This window comes from Garra rufa, chromosome 6 (genome assembly GCF_049309525.1).
Source record: "Garra rufa chromosome 6, GarRuf1.0, whole genome shotgun sequence".
In the NCBI taxonomy this organism is placed as follows: Eukaryota; Metazoa; Chordata; class Actinopteri; order Cypriniformes; family Cyprinidae; genus Garra; species Garra rufa.
The window spans coordinates 41,400,077-41,426,985 of record NC_133366.1 but is presented as its reverse complement, the minus strand read 5'-3'; the positions used below and the strand labels follow the sequence as shown (position 1 = coordinate 41,426,985).

General features: G+C 35.9%; 1 protein-coding gene across 1 annotated transcript in view; it reads right to left on the bottom strand.

The window, feature by feature from the left end:
• The window catches only part of LOC141337109 (zeta-sarcoglycan), a 335,786-nt gene that overhangs the window by 88,557 nt on the left and 220,320 nt on the right, over positions 1-26,909 (bottom strand). Inside the window, exon 3 of the mRNA XM_073842867.1 lies at positions 4,615-4,716. Within this exon, the coding sequence (XP_073698968.1) occupies positions 4,615-4,716 (102 nt within the window). The remainder of the gene's footprint in view (positions 1-4,614; positions 4,717-26,909) is intronic.

Below are 26,909 nucleotides of genomic sequence, written 5' to 3'. Positions count from 1 at the left end.
TTTTTATTTTTATTTTGTATTTCTATTTTTAAAATCCCCTTCCTTTTTTGCTGGGTTTAGAGTTGTAACTTTCATGTTTTTTTTTTTCTTTTTCTCTTTCTTTTTACTTTTCAAGCTTTGCGGCAACATACTGTCACTTCTCCTGCTGCCCCTCATGTTCTGCATCTTTATTCATCCTTCTCTAGCACCTTTCCTTTCATATGTTTCCTTTTCGGTCTCTCTTTCATGAGTGCCTGTGTCACACATCATTGGTGGCCTTGTAGAAGCAGGGTGTCAATCCAGGCCAAGGCACAATCCCTCTTTGTAGGAGACGCCAAAACAGCTTGTCTGCAGTATACAGCATTACAGCTCAAGGCTCTCCTCTCAGACCGAGACCACCATGTCCTGTCCCCTGACCTCAAGCTTCTGGCTTTCTACACTAGGTGGATTAATTGTAATTTGCAATGTCGCACACTCACAGTCATCTGAGGCGAACGAGCCAAAATGGCTGCTGCGTTGCTGCGAGGGAGTGCTGGGATTTTCTGTGCTGTGTTCTCGGTTGGGTGCTGAGGGTAGAAGCAAAAGCCCCTCGACGGGCTTTGATGTGCGCTGGTGATTATTGAGGCTAATCAGGAGTGCCATCAGCGAGCTAGCAGCAAGCCAGTGCTTTGTTTGTGTTCTTTAATGCTAATCACTGTGGCTAACACATTAGGCACTTTGATTTATTGGCTCAAGGACAAGGCTTCTTTATAAGTTTATCTGAGCAGTGGTAAAGGGGTTTATCATTATTAATTAATGTGCACTCCAAGCAGGCTTAGTGGCCATTGTTTTTTGCACAGTGTATCAGTATAGACTTAAGTATAGAGACTGCTACACCTTTATTAGGTTGAGTTTCACTAGTTCTCCAATTAACAGCTCTGCTGGGTACTGTTCCACAACATGGGGTAGCGTGTGCTACCTAAAGCAACAGGATTGGTAAAAAGCTCACAGCTGGCTAAGGTTGTGAAATATGTTTGCTAAAAATGCCTTCTGATTTTGTTACGAAGATGTAAGCAACTTACTGTTGACAAATATATGGCAGGAAAAACAAAAGTGCAGCTGTTATAACAATGTACAGCACTGAAGAAGAAAAAATCTAAAAAGACTGACTGTTTTAGATAATTAATCCATAGTCAGTAATGTCAGGGATTGACCTGCCAGAGCTGCATGAGCTGAAGCGGAACAGTGAAGAAACGCCAGTAAACTGAAGCGTTGCTAGCAGGTTAATTAATTCACCCAAACGCATTCTATAAATATGAGATTAATCAAATATATACACAACATAGTAATTTAGCAATTTGCCTCTGCTCAATATGTTGTGAATCACAACTGTAGTAGCACTGTGTTTGTTAATTGTTTCAATAAATGCATTTAATAAATATATAAAAACATGCAATTGAAGTCGGAGTAAAATTGCCTAAATTTAAAGAATTCATATTTAAATATCTTTAGATGGGACAGATAGATCTATGATGCTTCAGGAAAAACAATGCATTAAGAGCCGGGGGATGAAAACTTTTTGAATTTGAAGATCAGGGTAAATTGAACTTATTTTGTCTTCTGGGGAACAAGTATCTTCTGTAGATTCTGGAGGGCACTAAATAAAAATAAATATGATTATTTAGGCAAAAATAAGAAAAAAAAATGTACACATCCTCATTCCATTCAAAAGTTTACACCCCTGGCTCTTAATGCTTCACTTTTCCTTCTGAAGCATCAGTGAGCATTTGAACATTCAGTAATAGTTGCATAAGAGTCCCTCAGTTGTCTTCAGTTTCAAAAGATCCAACAATCATACAGTCATTGTTGGAAAGGGCTCAAATACACAAAAATGATGAAAAATCAAATATTCTGTGGGACCTGAAGGACTTTTCTGAAGAACAGCAGGCAGTTTACCTGTTCAGGACAAACAAGGGATTCATGACTATCACTGAACATAAAAACACACAGTTGTGGATCATTCAGGTAACTACAAAGGATTAAGAATCAAGTGTATGTAAACTTTTGAACATGTTCATTAGATAGATGATAGATAGATAGATAGATAGATAGATAGATAGATAGATAGATAGATAGATAGATAGATAGATAGATAGATAGATAGATAGATAGATAGATAGATAGATAGATAGATAGCCACATATGTGTTAAAGAGAGAGGGACACAGAGAAAGAGAGGTAAAGAGAAGTAGAGAAATCGATCAAGGATGTTGTGTTTACAATTGGGTGCTAAAGGTCAACAGAGGCCAAATACAAATGAACCAGAACATGATGCATGCGTACAGCAGCAGTTTGGGGAAGCGCCCGACCCTGCGTACTTCTCTGCATGTGTGCTTGACAAAGAATGTGTGCCTGTGTGCCTGCTCTATTCATCTTAGTGATCTACACTCTGTCCTGTCACATATATCAAGAGTTCAAGCTAGAATCCCCAGCACACTCACTCCAGCATCACAGCTGGTACCTGCGATGACAGACCAGCGATGTCTGAAACCATGCCAATTTACACTTCCTGTCAGCATGCTGGGTGTGCCGGCGTTTGATGAAGAGTGGAGAAGTAGTATAAATGTCCTTAATTTTTATAATTTATAGCTTGACAAAATGCAAATGAGAAGGAAAAATGCTAAATAAGGCATGTTGCAAATAACTGGATGCATTTAGCCAAACAAATTAAAATGGCATAAACATTGAACAATTATCAAAATGTTAGTCTGTTCTTTACATAAGGATTTCTTTCTTTCGTTCTTTCTTTCTTTCTTTCTTTCTTTCTTTCTACAAATGTATTTGTCACTGTATTGGGAAAAAAGCTGCATTAAGAGTCTTAAAATCATGAAAGACTTAAAGGGTTGGTTGACCCAAAAATTAAAAGTAGCCCATTATTTATTTACCCTCAAGGCATCCTAGGTGTATATGACTTCTTTGAGTCGAATGCAATCGGAGTTATATTAAAAATTGTTCTGGCTCCTCTAAGCTTTATAATGGCAATTCAACAGTTCAAAACAAGTCCAATAAAGCACATTCATCCATAATAAAAAGTGTCTCACATAGCTCTGGGCGGTGAATAAAGGCCTCCTATAGACGGTTTCAACGGCAACAACATAAACAAACGTTACTGCGCATGCGCGCTTTTGTGGCCCAAACTTAACTTCCGGTAGACATCCAAATAGAATCAATAACAACAGCTAAGTCCTTCTAGAGTAGATTATTTTTTTAATAACAAGCGAAATATGTTGGCTGCGTAAATTAGACTGATTTATTAAAAATGGAAACTCATCCTCTGCCAGCAGGAGGTGCTTTAAGCACGAGAAACGAGGTTTCCCCACTGATCTATATAATTCTCTATTATAGATCAGTGGGTTTCCCCAGTAATGGCTATAGACAAAGCAGCTCTTAATTTAAAAACGCTGCTTTATGCAGGATGAAATGAAAATTACATTTTCTAAAGACAGTCTTTCTTCAGAAATAAAGTGATATAAAAACACCCACGCCTCGGTTTGATTTTTAAACGTGCATTACGTTTATTCAACGAAGTCTATTGGAAAATCAGTCGGTTTTTATATCGTGGCAGGTCGCCACAAATAAATAAATGTTTGGGAAACACATACCACAGCACAATAACCTGAGACCAACTTCATTACTCATTATTAGCTGCGTTTGTAGCCCGCGACACGAACCAGACAGATAAACAAACACAGACCGGAAGTTAACTTAGGTCCAGGCGCGTGCGCCCGATGAAACCGTCTATAGCGAATCGATGCATTTTTGTAAGAAAAATATCCATATTTAAAATGTAAGGATGCCTTGAGGGTGAGTAAATAATTGGCTAATTTTCATTTTTGGGCCAACTAATCCTAATAATTAAATTAAATTACTAAATAAATAAACTGTTTAAATTTTTCTAATTAATTTAGTCATACAATTAAACTTAACATAACATAACATAACATAACATAACATAACATAACATAACATAACATAACATAACATAACATAACATAACATAACATAACATAACATAACATAATTTAGCTAACATGCAAATGATATTCCTTGTCACATCAAGTGAAAATAAGGCAGAGTGAATGAGCTGAACCTGTACTACAGGCTGAAAAGGCGTCAGCCAGCAGATTCATTCACTAAATGGCAGCACAGAGTGAAATAACTTCACTGAGGGATTTAGCAGGCAAAGTTCAGCAGGTTGTTTGAGCTGCTTAAGGTGGATTCAGCAGCGGTCCTGTCCCTGTGACCTGCTGTACCTGCCAAGAGAACAGGAGCAAAATCCTCACACAAAAAAGCAAACCCACTACCCTTATCACTTAGTTTGCTGACACCACTTTAAAAAGTCCTATTACTTTGTTTTTGTTTTTTTCTTTTGCGACATGGTATCATGCAAGTGGAAATCATTTAAAGTACCATGTACTGATTGAGATTGAGTGAATATAATAAAGTACCACTTGTTTGAAATACAGAACTGAGATAATGCCCCATATCAACTAAAAGACTTCTTTCATCTAAATATGTTTGATCTCCAAAGACTTTTGTGTGCCCTCAGGTGGCACCAGCCCATCACACGTTTTGAAAACGAGAAAGAAGTACTTACCCGTCTGGATTTGATCTCTTTCACATAAAGTGGAAGGAGGAACTCCGACACCCCCTCTAATCTGATGCCCTCTTTGGTTACGCGGAGATTTCCCATGCCATCCTGAGGAACAGAAAAAAAGAGAGAGTTTGTCATGTTCATGCATATACATTATTGTTTGACAGCCGTTATTTATGCTAATAATAAGGCTTGTGGGTATTTTTCACTGTAAGTTTAAAGAAGACTTATAATGTTCCTTTTTACAAGATGTAATTTAAGTCTCAGGTGTCCCCAGAATGTGTCTGTGAAGTTTCAGCTCAAAATGCGCCACAGAACATTTATTATACCATTTTGAAAATGCCTACTTTGAGTGGAAGTAGAGACAGGCTGCTTTCGTACATGTTTCTTGAAACACAAATGAACTGCCATTCCCTGCCCCCTTTTCCAGAATAGGGCTGTGCCTTTACAGCTTATACCTCAGGTACTCTTAAAAAAACAAACATCTGTTTGGTTTTGATTATCATATCTACTGCACTGAAATCATGATATACTGTGAATACTGATATACTGTTTTCTGAGCGCACACATCCAAAGCACACACACAGAAAGCAGCTACCACATGGCATGTGAGTACTAAAGTTTTCTTTCATGTCTTATTGCGCTTAAACTGTAAAAATACACACAAGTTTATGTTAAAAACACATATGTCTGTGAAGGTAAACAGCTGGGAAAGAAGCTAAAAAAAAAAAATCTATAAATCCACTGCTGTTTTGTTTCCTCTGAGGCTGTGACTCTAAATAGTGTTCTGCACTCATCTGTGAAGCCAACTACAGAACAGTGAACATGTTTTGTGCAAACTTTTGCCATGGTGTTAGAACTGGTACACCGTTGTCTCTTGCGAAAACAAAATGACGGTGCCGTGGATGGAATCGTGCAGATTAAGGGGCGGTAATATTTTCTACCAACATTTTCTGGGTTGGTAGATGCAATGGGAATTCGATTATAGCGCTTAAACACAGAAAATAGTCAGATTTTCAAGATATGTCACATTCACTCCATGAACCGCTGGTGTCAGTGCATTAAAAAAAAAAAAAAAAATTACAAAAAAAAAAAATTTATTGTAATTTTTCCCCCCTCACAATTCTGATTTTTTTCCCCCTCATGAATCAATTTTTTTTTTTTTTTTTTTTTTTACAATTAACTTTTCTATCGTGGCATAAACCAAAAAAAAAAAAAAAAGATTTTTGAAGATGTAACTTACTGACCTCAATGATTTACACACTTTTCCATCTTATATTTCAGAATATTTATTAGCTCTTTCTCATCTGAATTCTTTATAACAGGGCTCAGATAAAACGCCCCCGGTGTGCCTACAGTTACAGACACACATTCAGTCATTAGCAGATTCAGCATTCATATCAAAGGCACTGGGAGTTTCATTACATGTAGCGTTGGTGTGCTTTACATTATGAAGCATGAATTAGTAAGATTTATATGCTCCTGCTTTTTTTGAATGAACACTCTTCTGCCTTGTAAAGAATGCAAGAATATGGGTGTCAAAATGTAAAAATAAATAAATTTAAAAAATAGTTAAAGCGATAACAACCAGTTTACTCCTACGTCTCTGTATTCTGCTAAATGTGTGTAAACACTCGGATGTGGCAGATTGTGGATTTAAGCATCTCTCAAAGGCAGTTTCACTATTCAATTTTGGTTGCACAAAGAGAAGCCCCACAGCTATTTTCCATCTTCCATTTCCCTTATTTACCTCTCTTCTTCCCAAATGCCATATTCTCTCTTTCTTCGCATCCCTTTTTCATCTTCTCTTCCCATCACATTCCCAATAACCAAGATACTACAGTAATGACGTCAAATTTCAGTCCACATTGTTAATATTTCTAAAGAGACTGGACATTGTTAGAAGAGTGAAAGAGCATTTTTTGTCCCCTTGAGCAATATATTTCCTAAAACGGTTAACTCTTCAAATTATTCTACCTTTTTATCATGTTGACCTTTCTCATTTAACCTGTTCATTTTATCTTTCAAGGGTACATTGTGTTCTCAGGCAACATTAATGAGTCAATTACTAGAGAAGTTGATTTCATGGTTGGCTCTAAAAGCATTGTTTGAGAATTAGCACGTAGAGCATTATAATTACTGCATGTGAAAGCACTGCCAGAAGTCGGGGACTTCAAGTCCTTTTCCAGCACCATTTCAGGCAAACTAAAAGCTTGAAAGGTGGACTCTGTTAACCTCATGTTATTCTTTGGGAAACTAGACCGTGGCACTGCTGTCAAACAGGAGTTTAAAGAGTGAACAATGAACACCTGCAGACGATGAGTGGGTGTATTTTTATTTTTTTTACCCGCTTTTCCATTTTTAGAGAAAAATAAAACATTGAAATCCATTACCTAATGCATTATGGGTTATTGCTTGAATTAGAAATGACTGAAAAAAATGACAGAAATTTATGATGAATGTATTTATGCTTAACCATGAAGATACACTACTTTTTTAAAAGTCTAGGGTCAGTACTATTAATAATTAATGTATGCTTATTCAGAAAGGATGCATTACATTGATCAAAATACATTCAATGAAATAAAATATAGTTACATTTTAAAATGTATAAACAAGAAAAGTTGTAAAAATTGAAATAATTAGGGCTGTCACTAATGATTATTTTAGTAATCGAGTAGTCAGTCAATTATTCCGACACTTAATCGAGTAATTGGCTATGATTAATTATAATTCATTTTGTGGAAATAAAATAGACCTAAGCAAACAATAGCATTTAAAATGACTTAAATACATAGGCTATATAAAAACTATGAGGCAATAATAATTCATTCAAATAAAGTATCAAAAGCAAGTAATCATACTTTAATCATTTCTTGAACAAAACTGTAATGTATTAAAAAAAACTTATGTATTATAAACAATAGAACTAATGTGCATTATGCATTTTAACAAATAACTGAAGAGGGCTACACGATTGTTTTTACAATTTACGATCATTATTCAATATTGACTAAAGATCATTTAAATCAAATGTCTACTTAATCTTTAATATTTAGCTAGTTCTTTCCAATAGAAATACTACAGCCACTGTAATTTATTGAATATGTGGAAATCAAATTGTGTTAACTCAGAGTGAGGGTTTGAGCTTTTATTTTGAAATTGTGACGAACAGTTAGTATATTGAGAAAAATACTGATGTACTATCCTGTGTTTGCTTTGCTTTATAAACTATTTACCTTACAAATCTGATGAAATTAGCCTACACATATTGATTTAGTTGAAGTGTAGCTTTCATGAATTCATAATAGCATTTTCTTTATTATGATTTTTAAATGGGTTTAATATATCATGCAGTCTTGGAAAATGGTCTGCGTTTTATGGATTCTCATTTGTGAAATGCGCCATTTTCTATATTTTGCTACTCGTCACGGGCAAATTGCAGTCAAGGACTTTTTAAAATGGAGTATTTGAATTAGATCAAAGATTTTTGACAGCCCTAGTTTTAAAATTGTATGTGTTTATTGTACTTGCAGTTGTATATTTTTCATTGTATATAGTATGTAAGTATATTCAGATAACACTTATTTTCAGTTAGTTTTTGGTTAGCAATCTAACATTTACAAGCTTAGCATAATGCTAACTGTTTACCCTGGTGAAAAAAACAGCTAAAACCAGCCTAGGCTGGTTGGTTGGTTTTAGCTGGTCAACCAGCCTGGTTTTAGCTGGTCATGGCTGGTCGGCAGGCTGGTTTTAGAGGGGTTTTGACCTTTTTTCCAGCCTGGCCAGGCTGGTCAGGCTGGTCTTAGCTGGTCAGGCTGGAAAACCACCAGCTAAAACCAGCCTGACCAGCCTGGCCAGGCTGGGAGACCAGCTAAAACCAGCTACTTCCAGCTTAAACCAGCCAACCAGCCTAGGCTGGTTTTAGCTGGTTTTTTCAGCAGGGTATGAAAAGCTCTTTTAATTTAGAACATCATTATAACACAATTTGTATTTTTTTGTATTTTTTAACAAGGAAAACAGGTGTCTGTGGTGGCATAAAATGTTACACAAAACCTGAAAGGGTATGCTGGAACATTTTTAATGGGCACACTGGCCCATTAAAACCCACTGGCTTCAAACCAGGAACCACTAATGTTAGTGATAATGACCACAAAACAAAAACAATGATGAGACAACAAAACTAAATAGCTCATACAGTAAATCAGTTGTCAGGTACACTCAGTTCTTAAACTGTCCTGTAACTTTTCCATTCTGTCTCATATTTAATATTTTATTTACAAATATCAAAATATATTCACATACTGCTGTTAAAGAGATTTCACTCAAAAATGAAAATTCTGCTATTAATTACTCACCCTCATGATATTCTAACCCCGTAAGACCTTTGTTCATCTTCGGAACGCAAATTAAGATATTTTTGATGAAATCCGAGAGCTTTCTGACCTTCCATAGACAGCAGTTATTTATTTATTTTTTGCAAACATAAAGTATTCCCATAGATTCATAAAATTACAGTTGGACCACTGTTGTCACATGGACTATTTTGTCAATGTTCCTGGTACCTTTCCGGACCTTGAATGTGGTAGGACCCTTGCTGTCTATTTTTAATAAAAAATATCTTAATTTGTGTTCCCAAAGACAAAACTAAGGGCGTGTTCACACTTGGCATCTTTTTTCAAACTGCCAGTGTCTGTTATACATTATAATCCTATGGAGTAAACCGTGTTTTCAAAAAAGTCCTGAGCTCTTTTTTTAAACACCACCGCCGGTGTCTTTTTCTGCAGCTCAGGGCGTCTTTTCAAGTTGAAAAAAGTTAAACTTTTTTTAAGAAAACGCCCTACGTCAAGCGCTTTTTTGAGAGCTGACCAATCACAAGCGAGTAGCTAGACCTGTCGTTTCCATAACAACAAGAAAAAATGGGAAAGGTGCCATTATATAGACTTTTATTTTATTGTTGTGAACCGGATTCGCCTCCCTGTTAACTTCAAAAACCAACGTGCAGCATTGCTAGGTTCTTGAGCCGCACATCGACATGTACAGTAGCGCCGTTGCGCTTCGGAAGTCCCTTTTTCGAGGTCCCGGCTCGCAGACCTTTCCCGATTCCGTCCCCTCTCTCTTTCTCTCTCTCTCTCTCTCTCTCTCTCTCTCTCTCTCTCTCTCTCTCTCTCTCTCTCTCTCTCTCTCCCACTTCGCTTCCTGTCTAAATACTGTCCTTATCAAATAAAAAGCAAAAATGTCAAAAAAAAAAAAAAAGAAACGAGCCAGCTTCCTCTTTTATCGACATTTCTGCTCCACACATAATTGCCTACTGTTGCAGCCGTTGTTATAGCAACAAAAAGATGCCCTCTGCTGCAACGCGTCCAGATTTTTTTGTAACTAAAAAATCGCGCCTGTCAACTTTTTCTTGTCAAAAAAGACGCCAAGTGTGAACACGGCCTAAGGTCTTACGAGTTTATAGCGACATATGAGTAATTAATGACAGAATTTTAATTTTCAGATGAACTAACTCTTTAAATAACTAGCCAGATTGGATTATGTCACTTTGAAATGCAGGCTGGTTCTCTACAGCTCCAATTCTGGCTGAGTACAGGTGATGTTGCAGTAAAAAGGGGGTATTCTTGGTGTCAGTCTGGGCTAGTTCAATAACTAGACATTCTGTCATCAGTAACCACTTTGGGAGATCCAGGGAGTGACAACAGTGTCAAGTGAGGCCTTAAGGCTTATAACTTGCTCGTCTTTATACCATTACAGCTTGCATTTCTGCTTCAACTGGCGTGACAGCGGTTTGTTACCATCAACTTCCTCGACAGCAACGGCCATCTGAGTTGCTTTTCTCTCAGCTAACATTTTCAATTTCAGCACTTCTCTCTGTCATGATCAACTGAACAGCTTCTGCTGATCACACTAGACTGATCTTGTTAAGACCAAACGTCTCTATGGCATAAGGGCAGGAAATGGGAAAGTTGAATCTCCTATAATATCAAAGGTGCTGTATAAGAAGGTACAGTGGTGTGCTTGTGCTACAGTGTTCATTTCTCTTTTCACAGGTGCCTGTACTTCCATTTATGACACAAACTAGATTCCAAATGGATCATTTATCAACCTCTTCATTGGCTCTGTAGACATAAATGTGTACTCATCCAAAGTCATTTTTAAATACAGCACAAGTGTGAATTAACCATTTCCGTGTGAGCAATCAGCATCATGTAAACAGACATACAATCATCACTTCAATGTGGCAGCTGGCTGTTTCATGGCAATAAAGTGGCATTTAGAGGGGATTCGATTGGCTGTGAGTCACACATATGAGTTTATCATATATTTATTTAGAAAATAACAATCATAAATGTAAAAAAAATAATAATAACCTTACATAAAGGTAATATAAACTACACTAAAAGAAAGTACAAATACAGCTATGTGTATCTATCATACACACAACACCAAAAACCCACATTTAAATAAGTTCTTGGAAAACAACTTTATTTAACATTGAGTGATATTTCAATGTACATTTGTTTCCATGTGTTGATGCTGTTTGTAGTAACCCATGAGGTCCCCTTCCTATCAGGCAATTGAGTTGTACACCCATTGTAAAGTATTATGACAATCAGCTAGCCTTCTTGAGCTAAGTTACTCTAGTTCAGTCTCTTCTAGTGAATACCACAGCACTGTTTGTTGCTAGTAGAATAAAAATGTAGCTGCAAATTGAATGACTGCCAACATAAGGGAAACAAAACACAGAAAATATAAATAACGCCTGGGGGTTACAAACTTTGCTTTGAAATACTAATAAAGGTCTTTATTGAATTTTAATTTAACGTGGAGTTGACTTTGGAATTTCAATAATAATAACCTATTACAAGGTCACGCCTTTATTTATTTTCACTCTGTAGATTTAACTATGCTTTGCCAGGCACTGGTGTACTTTGGATCAATGTCTTATTGGATTTAAACAACCTTTGCTGGATTCTGCTTTTAAAAATTAATGTTGCAGAACAGTGGAAAATAATGCAAACCAGCAGTTGGGTTCCCCTCACACACAAACTCATACACGCACACTGTCACCTCCCGATCACCCGCATGGGACGTGCTATAATGTAAGTTCTTGTTGCGAGTGGATCGATGTGGTAGCCTTGCACAAATGACTAAATAATAACACTGATTGGGCTATGATTAGCTAAAGACTCCGGTGAGGAGGAGCTTCAAAGCAGAGCCATGGTCAGGCTTTTAAATTAGTGTAGTTTACTTGCTGTTTGACCAGATTTAAAAAGCCACTCAGAGTTCACTAATTGCACGGACAGCCCCCTCAGAATACTGTTTAAGAGCCTTTCTCAGAAACACAAGGGAGGAATATCAACAACTGTCCAAGTCCTGGGTTTCAGCCAAGGATCAAACTTTAATCTTTATGTTAGTGACCAAACTTATGTTGGTGAGTTTGGCAACTAATGAATGTGAATGAATGTAATGGATGGATACATGTGACTTATGGATAGACAGGTGATGGATACAAGTTATGATCTACTGTTGCATGTTAAGGAATGATGTATGCATGTTATGAACAAATAGATGGACATAGGGTTGGATGGATGTAATAAATGGATACATGTGACGGATGGATCCATGTTAAAGAAGGAATGATGGATGCAAGTTATGGACAAACAGTTGCATGTTAAGGAAGAATGTATGCTTGTTACGGATGAATAAATGGATGGATGGATGAATGGATATGTGTATGTAATGAATAGATGCATGCATGTGATGTTATGGGTCAATGGTTGCATACTAAGGAAGAATGTATAGATTTTACAGATGAATGGATGGATGCATGCATGTATATAATGGATGGATGCATGCATGCATGTGATGTGTACAAGTTACGGATCTGTTGTTGGATGTTAAGGAAGGATGTATGCTTGTTATGAATGGATGGATGGATATAATGAACTGATGCATGTTACGGACACATTTGATAGATGGATCAATATTATGGATGCAAGTTATGGATCAATGATTGCATGTAAAGGAAAAATGTATGCATGTTACAGATGGATGGGTTTATGGATGCATGCATGTGATGTTATGGCTCAATAGTTGCATGCTAAGAAAGAATGTATGCATGTTATTGATGGATGGATTCATGCATAAATATAATAAATAGATGTATGCATATGATGTATACAAGTTATGGATCTATTGTTGGATGTTAAGGAAGGATATATGCATGTTATGAATGGATAGATGGACACATGGTTGGATGGAAGCAATAAACGGATGCATATAATGGACACATGTGACGAATGGATCCATATTATGGATGGAAGGATGGATGCAAGTTATAGACCAAGTTATGGACACATGTTGCATGCTTATGAAGAATGTATGCATGCTATGAATGGATGGATTAATGGATGTATGCATGTAATGGATGGATGGATGCATGCATACAATGTTATGGATCAATGGTTGCATGGTAAGGTAAAATGTAAAATGTAGGTAAGGTAAAATGTATATTACAGATGGATGGATTGAGCTGTGGTTGCGTGCATGTAATGAATGGATGCATGCATGCATGCATATGGTATTATGGGTCAATGGTTGCATGCTAACCATAACAAATGGAAAAGTGCTATAAAACCACAAAAGCTGTCTCAGTTTTACTGCCTGTAGTGTTAATTTCAACTGGAAAATGCAGTGATTCATACATATATGTATATCTTTTTAGTTTTTCAGAAATGTATATAGAGGTACGTTTTTCCAGTGAGTCTATGTTGGATGGATGGATGTAATGGACAGATGGAATTGATGGATGAATGCATAATATAATTGGAAGGATGGATGCTAGTATGTTATGGATCCACGGTTGCATGTTAAAGAAGGATGTATGCATGTTATGGATGGATGGAAGTTATAGAGGAATGGATGGATAAAAGCATGGGTGGATGCATGGATAAGCAGATGGATTAACAGGTGAGTGGATGGATAAATGGACAGGTGGGTTGGAAGATAGATAGATTTTAGTTAGCCAAAAAAAAAAAAAGACTATATTGTAGAGGTCTGACTGATAGATTATTGCTGTAAAAGTTCTATGGTCTTTTGGCTTAAACCATTGTCAAAGCCTTTACCCGCAGAGACGGTGAGTGCCACACAGCAAGAGTTTCACCACAAAGACAGGCTGCATTATTATAAACACGTCTCCTGCTGAAAGGAACAACAAAGGGGAAAAAAGAGCAAAAGACAAAAAGCCAATGAACAAAACAAACATGAAAGGGTGATCGTGACGGGCAGCGTGGGTAAGAGGGGGCAAGCCTGCTGAGACTGCAAGATATGCATCGGTCCCACGCATTATGCTCAGCATAGGACCTGACATCTTTTTTTATTTAGCTTCTAATGCACTGCTGTGTCAAGGTAATGATCCTTTGTTGCTGGGCTAATTGGACAAACATATCATAGCCCCTCCAACTGTGTGCGCGTGTGTGTGATTGCGCTCGCCTGAGCCTTTCCACACAATCACAGAGACAGCAAACACAGAGAGTGGGAGGAACTGGTGAATCAGTGTTCTAAACTAAGTGATAAAGAGTCTAACTGCAGTTGCATTCAGAAGATATGAACGTTATCAGCACAAAAACACTCCAGCAACCCAGCAGGGATGACGCACAGTCCATCATCTTTTGACGCATCTGACATCACGCCGGTAACATCAACCAGCCTTCAAGGGCGCCAGCGTAGAGGAAGCTGTTTTGAAACTGTAGCTTGTCAAGCTACTCATACTCACTACTCTGTTGAAAAAAAAAAAAAAAAAAGAATGGCTCAAATATAGTGTCATTTTAACTCTTTCCCAATATTTGCAGAATTTTCTGTTATTTACGAGACAACAGTTCCCTGACATTGATGTAATTTTACATCTTTCCGTTTTTTCGTTGTTAAACAGTAGGGGGCACTAGTACACATATTCAGAAAGAGTACTGCATCCCTGGATCAAAACACAGTGAAAAAGAAACAGAAACAAGTGATTGGATATGTAAGCATATGAAAAATAATGCGAAATTGCATGTTGCATATTGCATGTTTAAATCAAAAAAAATTTTGACATATTGAATGTTTTGATATTCATACAGAAAAACGATTAATCGCAATCAATCGATTCAAAATAAAAGTTATTTACATACTACATGTGTCTGTACTGTGTATACAGTATTTATTAAGTATACATAAATACACACATATATGTATACATTTAAGAAAAATATTTGTATGCATGGTATGTAAACACTTGTACATAGTTTATATTATATATAAATATTTTATATTTCTCCTTATAAACATGTATGTGTGTGTATTTATATATATATATATATATATATATATATATATATATATATATATATATATATATATATATATAGTACAGCATACAAACAAAAACTTTTATTTTTAATCGATTAATCACAACTAATCGTTTTGCAGCTCTAATTCATATAAAAAAATTATAAAATACATATAAAATTAATAAACTAGTCTTCTAAACGCCATATGGCTTTTGCATTGTGAAACTAACTTGTTCTGTATAGAGTTTTGAGTACTGCTACAACTGCATGAAGAGATCATTAATGTTAATAAAAATCAATCAATAAAAAGTTTTTAAGTCTTCATATCATGTAGTCACAGTGATATTTGGTGAGCATGTTCCATCTATTAAAAGAAAAAAAAAGAAAACAACAGAGAGGAATCGATTCTTGGAACTGACTTTCTGAGAACTGAGAATCGAAATTGATTTCCAACATTTTGGAATTGAACAGCAATACTTAAATGTGCAGACAGCATTGAATTTAAACACCCAAATATTCCTAAAATACACCTTATAAAAAGGTACATTTAACAAAATAATGAAAAAAGTACATATTTTGAACTTTTCCGCAGTCTAAAGTCTGGCTCAACTAAACTACGCATACATTTTTTTGGGTAAAAAACCCAGCTTGTTAAAAAATGAGAAAAACAAGTTAAAAGCATGGTTACATTTTGTTCCCCCAAAACGACATACTAGCACAAGCGAGTTGACTCATGCTTCAGAATTCATGCTTCAGACCAGCTAAATAAATACTGAACATTCAAAGACTCTCTTGACATTAAGACACAAGGTAAAATCGAGCTAAGTGTGCTGGGTTCATGCTGGGTTAGATTGGTCACAGAGAGCAAGAACACGGACTGAATGGAGTTGATATGAGTTTAATGCTGAGCTGTTTGAGGCTATTGAGAAGGGCCTGTGTGATTTTGAAGAGGGTTGCTAAGAGGTGAGCTGCAGGTAGAAAAAAACACCGAGGGCTCTTTTGTATGCCAAGCCGTTCGTACTGTAAACAACTCGCTCACAGACCCGTACGCAAATCGGAACGATAGCAAAACAGTCTGATGAATGAACGTGTTCCTTTCATTCAGCTCTCTTGGCGAAACCAAACACACATGAATTAAAAACAAGTCCAGAGCACTCAGCATCCCACACATCTTAAAACTCACATTCAGACAAATTCATGATATAAAAAAAGCTATATTGTACACTTATTGGTATTGTATAAGCAAAGTATTTTCTCAAATGTGGATATGGTCAGCAATCTGTCTATTAAAAACTATTTAACATAATTGGAAATAACCGCAATTTTACGTAACAGGTTTCAAAATTTTAGTTTCATCCGATGAGTTCTGTCTCAAGACATTGAGAAAAATCTGATTAAACTGGCTGCTGTACAAAGTTTTGGATCAGTTATTTTAATGAGAAAAATTCAACTGTCTCTTTATTTTATCTGTCAGCTTCAAAAGATAGATGAAAATATTACTTTACTTAAAATTGCACTTAAAAGTGCAATTTAATGTGAAAACTTTTCTACTTTTATTAAAGAAGATTTTTCTGTTTCTGATACTTACATTTTACTCAATTAAAAGTCACAGAATCCACACTTTTAGCAGTAAGCCCCTGTAAAAAGAAACTAAAAGATCATTCGCAATTGATCCTTCACAGGATGTTTGATTGACAGGTGATCTGACCAATCATAAAGCAGAATCTGTCCGACAATTTTTGTCCGACAAACAAACCAGACAGGAGAGAAGATGTATTTTGTTGGACTTGAATTTGAAAAATTGTGTGTATTGACGTCTTTCTGCATTTAAACTACCCTATGATGTTCATTCCTGTTTATTTCATGCTATTACTAGTGAAGAGGAAGAGATAAACCATTCACATGCTGCTTGAAACGGTCTTTTTGCATTTCAGGTTTCACAGACACTAGTCCATATCGCGATTTGAATTAAGTGACAGACCAACTTTTGATTTATTAATCCAAAAATCGACGAATTCCGTGGCATTCCGCGCTATAGTAAATTCCGTTTTTATGAATGGAGTGCGCGATCCCGCCCGTGTTTTCGCGGAGGAGACATTGTAAACGCGCGACCATGTAGAGACAGAAATGACATGCCTTCGTGTAAATAAGATGAATAACATAAGGCAATTTAGTTTGTTTAATAAAAGAACAATGTATAGACCTGTTCTATAGGAAAGATAAATGACTTCTAGTGTGATCTGGCGCTATATCGAAAATAAAATGAACTTGACGTTTAAGGGGGGCGGGCCGCCCTCCTAAGATAATGGTAGGGGAAACACTGCACTACTGTTCAAAAGTTTAAATACTTTTTTTTTAATAATTTTTGTGTGAACTATTCCTTTAATACTTTTATTCAGCAAGGATGTATAAAATTAAAGGTTTATATTGTTACAAACCCCCTTTTTTTTTGGTTTTCAGCAAACAATACAGAAAAGAATGTAACCTGCTTTCCCTAAAATATTCTTATTATTAACTAACAATAAGAAGAAATGTTTTTTAACGTCAAATCAGCATATTAGAATTATTTCTAAAGAGTGATGTGACACTGGAGACTGAAGTAATGGCTGCTGAAAATTCAGCGTTGTATCACATAAATAAATTATATTTTAAAACTGATTTTAATTGTAATGATATTTCACAATATTACTTTTTTTTTTACTGTACTTAGATCAAATAAATGCAGCCTTAGTGAAACTCTATCTGAGAAACACTAAAAACCAACCTCAAAACTTTGAAAGGTAACGCAAGCAGGATTTTTTTGCTAAACACGTAAAAGCAATGTAATTGTCCTAGCAACTCCTACTACAAAGCACATCTTTATTCCAAACAAGCAATGCAAATTCTGCTGTTCCCCTTTAAAAACAAACTAGAAAGTTTCACAAAGAAGTCAGGGCATAAAACTATGGCTGTCTTTCAATTTACTCAACCATTTGCTAAAGCAGCACGCATACACAAGCCTTCTGCTGACCCTCTGAACTCTTCGGGGAGCATTAAGCCTGATGGGTAGGTGATATACTGCAGAAGAGAGGTGAGAATTCAGGTGTGCCTCCACTAAAAGTGCTGATTGGTGTTTCTTAAAACAATACTGAAACAGCTAGTCCTGCCATTATTCACTTTTCAGTGGATTAGCTGTCAAAAGAGGCAGCAAAACAACACCCTGCTCTGAATATCTCCCACTCTCCAGACCTCTTCTCACTACAGATACGGATCAGTGCAGTCAGCAGTCTTTCGCTTTCTCACTTCCTCCATCTCTCTTCCCAACACACACACACACCAAAAGCAGCATTAAAGTAAATCAGTGCTGTATGTGTCAGAAATATTGGACTAAACAGCAAAGGCAACATTAGATGCACAAAGCACGCACACACAATTATTTATACAAAGAGCATGCCTCGCTGTGACAGATCAGTGATTACAAGAGCCATATTGTCTCAACATCTGTCCCGGGTTTTGTCATACCTCACTTTTGAATCAACATACTGTCATCACCACTGGCCAGGAAACAAACACGTTGGAAGGAAGTTTGATCTATTAGCAGCCAGTGATAGAAAAACACACACAAACACGCCGATGGTTCATGCTGGATGAACTATAAATGCTCCTCGTCCAAGTATATTATCATGATACAATCAGCTTTTAAATATGGTAATTCTGTATTTACATAATTATAAAAGTAGAGTTTCGTCACAGTGTTGTAGAATCGCTGGTGAATTTGTTTTTGCAACTTTCAAGCTATTATAGCGACAATTCCCCTGGAGCAACATGGTTTTAAATTCAACAAATTCAAATCATAATTGACCCCATTTATTTTCTTAATACGCATTCTGGTCTTATTCTGCACTGTTCATTCATGCACGTTATTCAAAAGGAAAGGAAAAAACGGAACGCAAAGGCTCGCAAAGGATTTAGGTCCATGAGATTTAAATCAGTCTATTTAGTTTAGTTTTATACAGTTGAGGTCAAAAGTTTACATACACCTTGCAGGATCTGCAAAATGCATGTTATTTTTTATTTAGTACTGTACTGACCTCAATAAGATATTTCTCATAAAAGACGCAAGAGAATAGCCCACAAGAGAAAATAATACTTATTTTATGATTCTTAATACCGTGTTGTTACCTGAATGATTTACAGCTGGTTTTTTTTTTTTTTTTTTTTTTTTTTTTTGATTGTTTGTCCTGAACAGTTAAACTGCCTGCTGTTCTTCAGAAAAATCCTTCAGGTCTTACAAATTCTTTGGTTTTCCAGCATTTTTTGTGTATTTGAACCCTTTCCAACAATGACTGTATGATTTTGAGCTCCATATTTTCACACTGAGGACAACTGAGGGACTCATATACAACTATTACAGAAGGTTCGAATGCTCACTGATGCTTCAGAAGGAAACACAATACATTAAGAGCTGGGGGTTGAAAACTTTTTGAATTTGAAGATCAGAGTAAATGTAACTTATTTTGTCTTCTGGGAAACGTACGTATCTTCTGTAGCTTCTGAAGGGCAGTACTAAATGAAAACAAACAAAAAAATATATATATGGGCAAAATAAGAAAAAAGTACACATCTTCATTCTGTTCAAAAGTTTACACCCTCTGCTTTTAATGCATAATTCTTTCTTCTGGAGCATCAGTGAGAATTTGAACCTTCTGTAATAGTTGCATATGAGTCCCTCAGTTGTCCTCAGTGTGAAAAGATGGATCTGAAAATTCAGGCAACAACACAGTATTAAGAAACATGTGTATGTAATCTTTTGAGTGGGGTCTTTTTTTATAAATTCAACTATTATTTTCTTTTGTGGACTATATGTAAACATCTTTTATGTGAAATATATTATTCAGGTCAGTACTAAATAAAAAATAACATGCATTTTGAATGATCCCTTTTATTTTGATAAAAAAGGAACGTTTGCAGATTCTGCAAGGTGTGTAAACAGACCATTTTAAATGAACATAAAATTATTTCAAACATAAACAAATATATACGGCTTTGGTGAGCATAAGAAACTTCTTTCAAAAACATTTTTAAAAAATAATAAAATCTTACCGACCCCAAACTTTTGAAAGGCAGAGAAACTAATAGCTTTATATGCCTCTGAAATGACTTTCCTTTTTGGCTGATGTCACCAATCTCTCTTATTTTCCAATCCGTTTCACTCAGAAATATGTCATTACAGCAATAAAATGGGCTAAACCTGTCAGGGTTCAAACTAACAACCTTTCAGTTGCCAATCCTGCGCCTTACTACACCACCATCACCCCTTGGTCTGCATTTCTTTAGGATGCTTATAAAAGTCTTATATTTGATGAATACATAACTACAGCGACCATGCATTTGAACTCAGAACCCTTCTCATTGTTCATCTCATTTGCTTATCTCTTTCTTTCAATATAAATCTTTCTCTCTTTCTTTCTTTTTTTTTTTTTTTGCCTGGGGCTTTGTGGTTTTTGAATTGAAACCTTTTCCACTTCCATTGTATTGAACAGCTCATGTGCATTTAAAAAAGAAGAAACACTTAAGATTATAATAATTTTCACAGCAAAGGCTTTCATTTCATTTAAACAAAAAAAAAAAAAAAAGAAAAAAAAAAAAAATGAGTGTGCACACACAGGCGTACTGCTAACTCTGTCCTTTTACTGCTGCGACCCATGACATTGAAACTTAATAAACAATCAGGAAGCAATCATTCAAATGTGGAACCTTATTCATCAAATCTCTAATAAGCAGACCAAACAGGAAGCATGCATAAATGATTGCCTTGCCCTTTATATCAAAACCAGCTTGCTCTGTAATATTCCGTTTAGAAATAATGAGGGAAAACTGCTATGAACGAAAGACATGCTTGGATGGATCGTCTCACTTACTAATCCAAACTCATTTCAAGCTAGTAGGGTTTGAATAAATCAACGCATTAATAAACATGGATTATCATGAGAAGGAATTCTCATGCTTCTTAGATAACGCCACTACACTCTTAAAGATTAAGGTTGCAAACGTTTTTTGTTTGTTTGTTTTGAAAAACATTTTCATAATCTGCAGAACCTTGTTCCACTGTAAAGAATCTTTTGTGCAATGGAAAGATTATGTGGATCTTAAAGTTTCTACACGCAACCATCAATGCCAATAAGAAAACTTTATTTTAAAGAGTGTAACTAATGCATCCATTGAAACATTTCCAAAAAGTATGTGAAATGCTTGATGTTAGTATGACTTTTAACACATAAAATTTCAGACTGCCTTAAAAAAGCATTTTCTGTCTACAAGACTACACATTCAAACAAGCCATCACACACGATGACCCAGCGCTTTCGTGCTCAAGCACACACACGTACTGTACACACTCGATGCAGAAAGAAAATCAATGAATTCCCTCTATCTGCTTATGATGCACCAACTTTCAAAACAGCCTTTCAACCTCATACACACAGAGCGAGAGATCAGATGCATTCCAAAAAGAGAAACAGAATAAGGAAAAGACTGATGGAGGGGAACAAAGAGAGAAGGGCTGTGTGACAACCTCTGTGCACTTCCTCTGAAAGAGGGCAAATACATTACTTGGCTTCACTCAAAGTTCAAAGATGCAAAGTTCTTTGGTTCACTTTCTCGCTCGTTCTCTCTGCACAAACTCTCTGGGTCGCTTATCTCCAAGATCAAACTCACAAAACAAAATTGTGACCCTGCTGGCAAAATAAGTAGGAGTGCACATGGACTACTTTTGAGCTACAGGCAAAAAAAGTAAAATGTTTAATTTTGGTTTGAATTTGAGGTTTTCACAAAATATGTTTATTAAAGGAGTAGGTCACTTTCAGAACAAAAAAAAAATTACAGATAATGTACTCACCCCCTTGCCATCCAAGATGTTCATGTCTTTCTTTATTCAGTCGTAAAGAAATTATGTTTTTTGAGGAAAACATTTCAGGATTTCTCTCTATATAATGGACTTCTATGGTGCCCCCAAGTTTGAACTTCCAAAATGTAGTTTAAATGCAGCTTCAAAGGGCTCTAAATGATCCCAGCCAAGGAAGAAGGGTCTTCCCTGCTGAAAAAAAACAGCATATGCTAGTTAGGTATGTTTTGGTGCTGGGATGCTGGTTTTAGCTGGTTTATGCTGGTCGTTTGCTGGTTTTTGCTGGTCGTTTGCTGGTTTATGCTGGTCCATAGCTGGTTAATGCTGGTCCTTTTCTGGTTTATGCTGGTCATGTTGCTGGTCAAGGACCAGCAAAGGACCAGCAAAAACCAGCAAACAACCAGCATAAACCAGCTAAAACCAGCATCCCAGCACCAAAACACACCTTAACAGCATATGCTATTTTTTTCAGCAGGGTTATCTAGCGAAACGATCAGTTATTTTCTAAAAACATTTACAATTTATATACGTTTTAATCTCTACACAGAGTACACACAGAGCTACACAAGACAAGCATTTGAGGTTAAAAAGATTATATACTATATTTATTTATTTTTTTAAATAGCTGATTGTTTTGCTAGATAAGACCCTTCTTTCCTTGGCTGGGGTTGTTTAGAGCCCTTTGAAGCTGCATTTTGGAAGTTCAAACTCAGGGGCACTATAGAAGTCCAGAGAAATCCTGAAATGTTTTCCTCAAAAAACATAATTTTCTTATGACTGAAGAAAGAAAGACATGAACATTTTGGATGACAAGGGGGTTACATTAGAAGTACATTATCTGTAAATTTTTGTTCTGAAAGTGAACTACTCCTAAGGACTTGTCTAGCAATCCAAATGCTCCAAATAGTAATTAAACATCTGAAATTTTCTGAGAAGTGTACCTTTTTCTGTGCTTGCTTCTTAATGACTGCTGCTTCCCCTCAGCACAAGTTTGGTATAGTTGTAAAGCGCAGCATTCTGGCTTTGTGAATATTCATAGTGAATTCTCAATGGCATGAGACTGAACTAGTAAAATGTGATATTCAAACCCTATGCTGATGTAAACAAATCGATCCCGCTGACTGAGACATCCAAAGCTTGCGCATAAAGACGTGTCTCTCAGACAGCGTGATTCATATATACAAAATTACAATACAAAATATCTGTCTTGGCGAGTATTCACACAAACAAAATCTGTTATGCCTTAAGTGAACATTTGGTTAACTGTTGGGGGAAAAAAAAACATCTGATGTGTAACATTATATTAGATATATGGAAGCCTGTTTCTACCACTGAATAAAAAATATAAAAAAGGGTATTGTGTTTTTCTCAGAACTGCGTGACATAAACCTGCAATTCTGAAAAATTAATCATTTCTGACTTTTTTCCCCTCAGAATTTTAATATAAACTCACAACTGCAAGAAATAAAGTCAGAATTGCGAGATAAGCCTGCAATTCTGACTTCCTTTTTCGCAAATGCAATATTGTATCTCGCAATTCTGACTTTTTTTCTTGCAATTGCAAGTTTATAGCTCACATTTATGACTTTTTTTCTTGCAGTTATAACTATTTCCTAGAATTGTGAGATATAAACTCGCAATTGTGAGTTATTAAGTCCAATTCACACTAATATGTTAGAACGGCAAGTTTTAGCTTGCAATTCTGACTTCTTTTCTCGCAAATGCGATATTGTATCTCAAAATTCTGACTTTTTTTTCTTGCAATAGCAAGTTCACATCTCACAATTCGGACTTTTTTTCTTGCAATTATAATTTTTTTCTTAGAATTGTGAGATATAAACTCACAATTTTAAGTTTAAGTCCAATTTAGATTAATATGTTCTCAGCAATGGTGAGTTATTAAGTCCAATTCAGACTAATATGTTTTCAGAACGGCAAGTTTTAGCTCGCAATTCTGACTTCTTTTCTTGCAAATGCGATATCTCAAAATACTTTTTTTCTTGCAATTTCAAGTTTATATCTCACAATTATGACTTTTTCTTGCAATTATAATTTTTTTCTTAGAATTGTCAGATATAAACTCGGAATTGTGAGTTATTAAGTCCAATTCAGACTAATATGTTCTCAGAATGGCAAGTTTATATCTCACACTTCTGACTTAACTCACATTTTGCTAATTTGTATCATGCAATTGCAGAATTGCGACTTTATATCTCAATTCTAATTTTATAACTGACAATTCTGAGCAAAAACTCACAAATGCGAGATATAAATTCGATTAAGTCAGAATTGCAAGATATAAACTCATTTCTGACTTTTTTTCCCACAGAATTTGAATATAAACTCACAATTGCGAGAATTAAACTTTCTCACAAATGCGATATTGTATCTCAAAATTCTGACTTTTTTTCTTGCAATTGCAAGTTTATATCTTACAATATCTTACAATTATTACTTTTTTTCACGCAATTATAACTTTTTTTTCTCAATTGTGAGATATAGACTCGCAATTGTGAGTTATTAAGTCCTATTCAAAGTAATATGTTTTCAGACCGGCAAGTTTATGTCTCACAATTCTGACATTTTGCGAGTCTATATCACGTAATTCTTCATTTCTCAGAATTGCGACTTCATATCTCAATTCTTATTTTATAACTCACAATTCTAAACAAAAACTCACAAATGCAAGATATAAACTCGCTATTCTGAGGAAAAAAAAAAAAAAGATTCAACAATGCTAGGTTATTTTGCTTTTGAAACTTCTAAAAGCTTTAACTCAATTTTTCTCAAAATTGATGAAATTGCTGACTCTAACGAGCTTTTAATAGGGATTAAAGGGAGAAAATTTTGCCAGCACAGGTCACAAAAATGTACTGACCAGTGTTGAGAAGTAAGTTCTGGTTTGTCGGATGCAAACTGCACACAAATTGAAAAGTGTATTGTCTGCTGAGATTTCTGTAAAACCATTCATAGAGAATTAATTGCACCACTATTTGAACACCGACCCTAAATTGTAGAGCAAAGCAAAGCACACAATGAGCCGTAATGAGGACTAGAATTTTCAAAATAGAGTAGATTTACAAGCTTTTTTTAAACCCCACAAATTTAAGTAAAGTTTAATTTAAGTAACATAAGTCGGTTTGTTTGGTTCATATGAATAAATGATTCTGTTAAATACATACATAAGTCACTTAATATATTACAAGCCATTAAGTCACATGCTGATTCCATCAGTGAAATAAATTAATGTTTTTTGCAAGTTTCATTGGTTTAAAGTAAATGTTTAGTGAATTGTCCCTAAATTAGACCTTCATTGTTTTTGTGCCAGATAAATACAGCTCTGATTACATAATGAAATAGAATCCTTACTTCAAAAACATTTTTCTTTGAAAATAGCTTCAAAGCTTCTGTTTGTAATGTGTAGTATAGCTACCCACTCACCCCCACCCCAAAATATTAAAAAGTAAAAAGTTGTTCCAAACCTCTATGACTTACTTTCTTCTGTTAATTAATAAAAGATAGACTGGAGAACAGTTTTAAGTCTCCATATAATGAATACCTCTTTCCTTTTCATTCCTCAGAGAAACAGAAAATCACACAAATTTGGAACGACAAGAGGGTGAGTAAATAATGACAGAATTTTCATTTTTTGGCTAAACTATCCCTCTAAATGATAAGTTGCATCCCAAATCCTGAAAACATGCAAATTTCATGTAGCTGTGGCTACTTCCTGTGTTCCCAACAAACACACACACACACACGCACACACACACACACAAGAAAGAATTATGACTTGTGTGACATTTATCACAGTGAGGGATTTGACTAATATCAGCGGAATATATGGCTTCATGGGTTAACGGGAAGGAAATTCATCTGCACAATTGGATTTCGTAACAGCAGAATCCGCCAACCCTAGAGACTTGCTAACGGCTCCTGTGAAATTACCCATCTGCCTTTTTCCCTTCCCAAAGCCTGATGTTCGCTCTCGTTCGCTCACTCACTCTCTCCATCTCTGCCTCCGTCTCCCCCCTTGCTGTTTTGGGCCAGCTTAGTGGAGATTTGATTGTTGGGGGCCATTTATGAAAACAGTAGGGAAGGATTGACTTGACTTGACCAAGCTGATTTGCATACATATATATCCAGTCCAAGCAGTGGCCCCTCGGGGGATTGTGGGATATTACAGCTGGAATAGCTGGTGACCAAGCAGGTAAATTGAGTCAGAAAATATACTTTTTTGCAGAAATTGGTGAAAATGGATAGATATGTAACTTATGATGGGTTTATCGAGCTGGGGTTGCCATAGCAACAAATGGAAATTATTATGGGGAGTTACAGTATGTCGAAGTGTTGGCCCCACGTATGCGGTCATTACATATGACTTATACTTGGCGGTGTTTCAATAGCTGGATATTTGCACAAGCTAAGTTAGCAGTCACTGGAGTGAATGTACAGTTTGCTTCAAATAATATAACTGTCACTGTACAGCACTTTATACTTACATAAATGCATTATGTAAGTACACACAGCGATGACACTATAAAGATATTTAACTGACAGTTACAGTGTAAGATAGTGTTTGCTTAAAAGCCCTTACGGTTTCTTTCACTAGTTCCCATGTTTAAATAATGTGAAGATGTTGCTTTTTTATTATATTAAGACACGAAAAAATATGACAGAAAAAAAAAAAAAAAAACGGGTTAGGAACATAACAAACCTGACACGAACCTGAATCTCCCACATGAGCCTGGGCTCAATGTGGGACTAAAAATAATGTTAAATAGCGTGTCTTGTTGTTTTGAATGGAAAGACACAGACCCTGGTTTCAGGAAACCGGCAAGACATTAAATAATAATGAAAACAGCATTGAGGAAAACCAAAGCGACATCCAGTACACCCATTAAAAGTACATTCCCCCAAGAAAGTTAAGGTTTAAGTGCTTTGCTGAAAGAAGTCGTAGTGATGGATCATCCCTTGCGAGGGATGAACTCGCAACCTTTCTATTATCAACCCTAATGGTTAACCACTGAGCTACACCATCCAGAGAAGCCAGAAAATAGTAGTTATTATGGTTACAAAAAGAT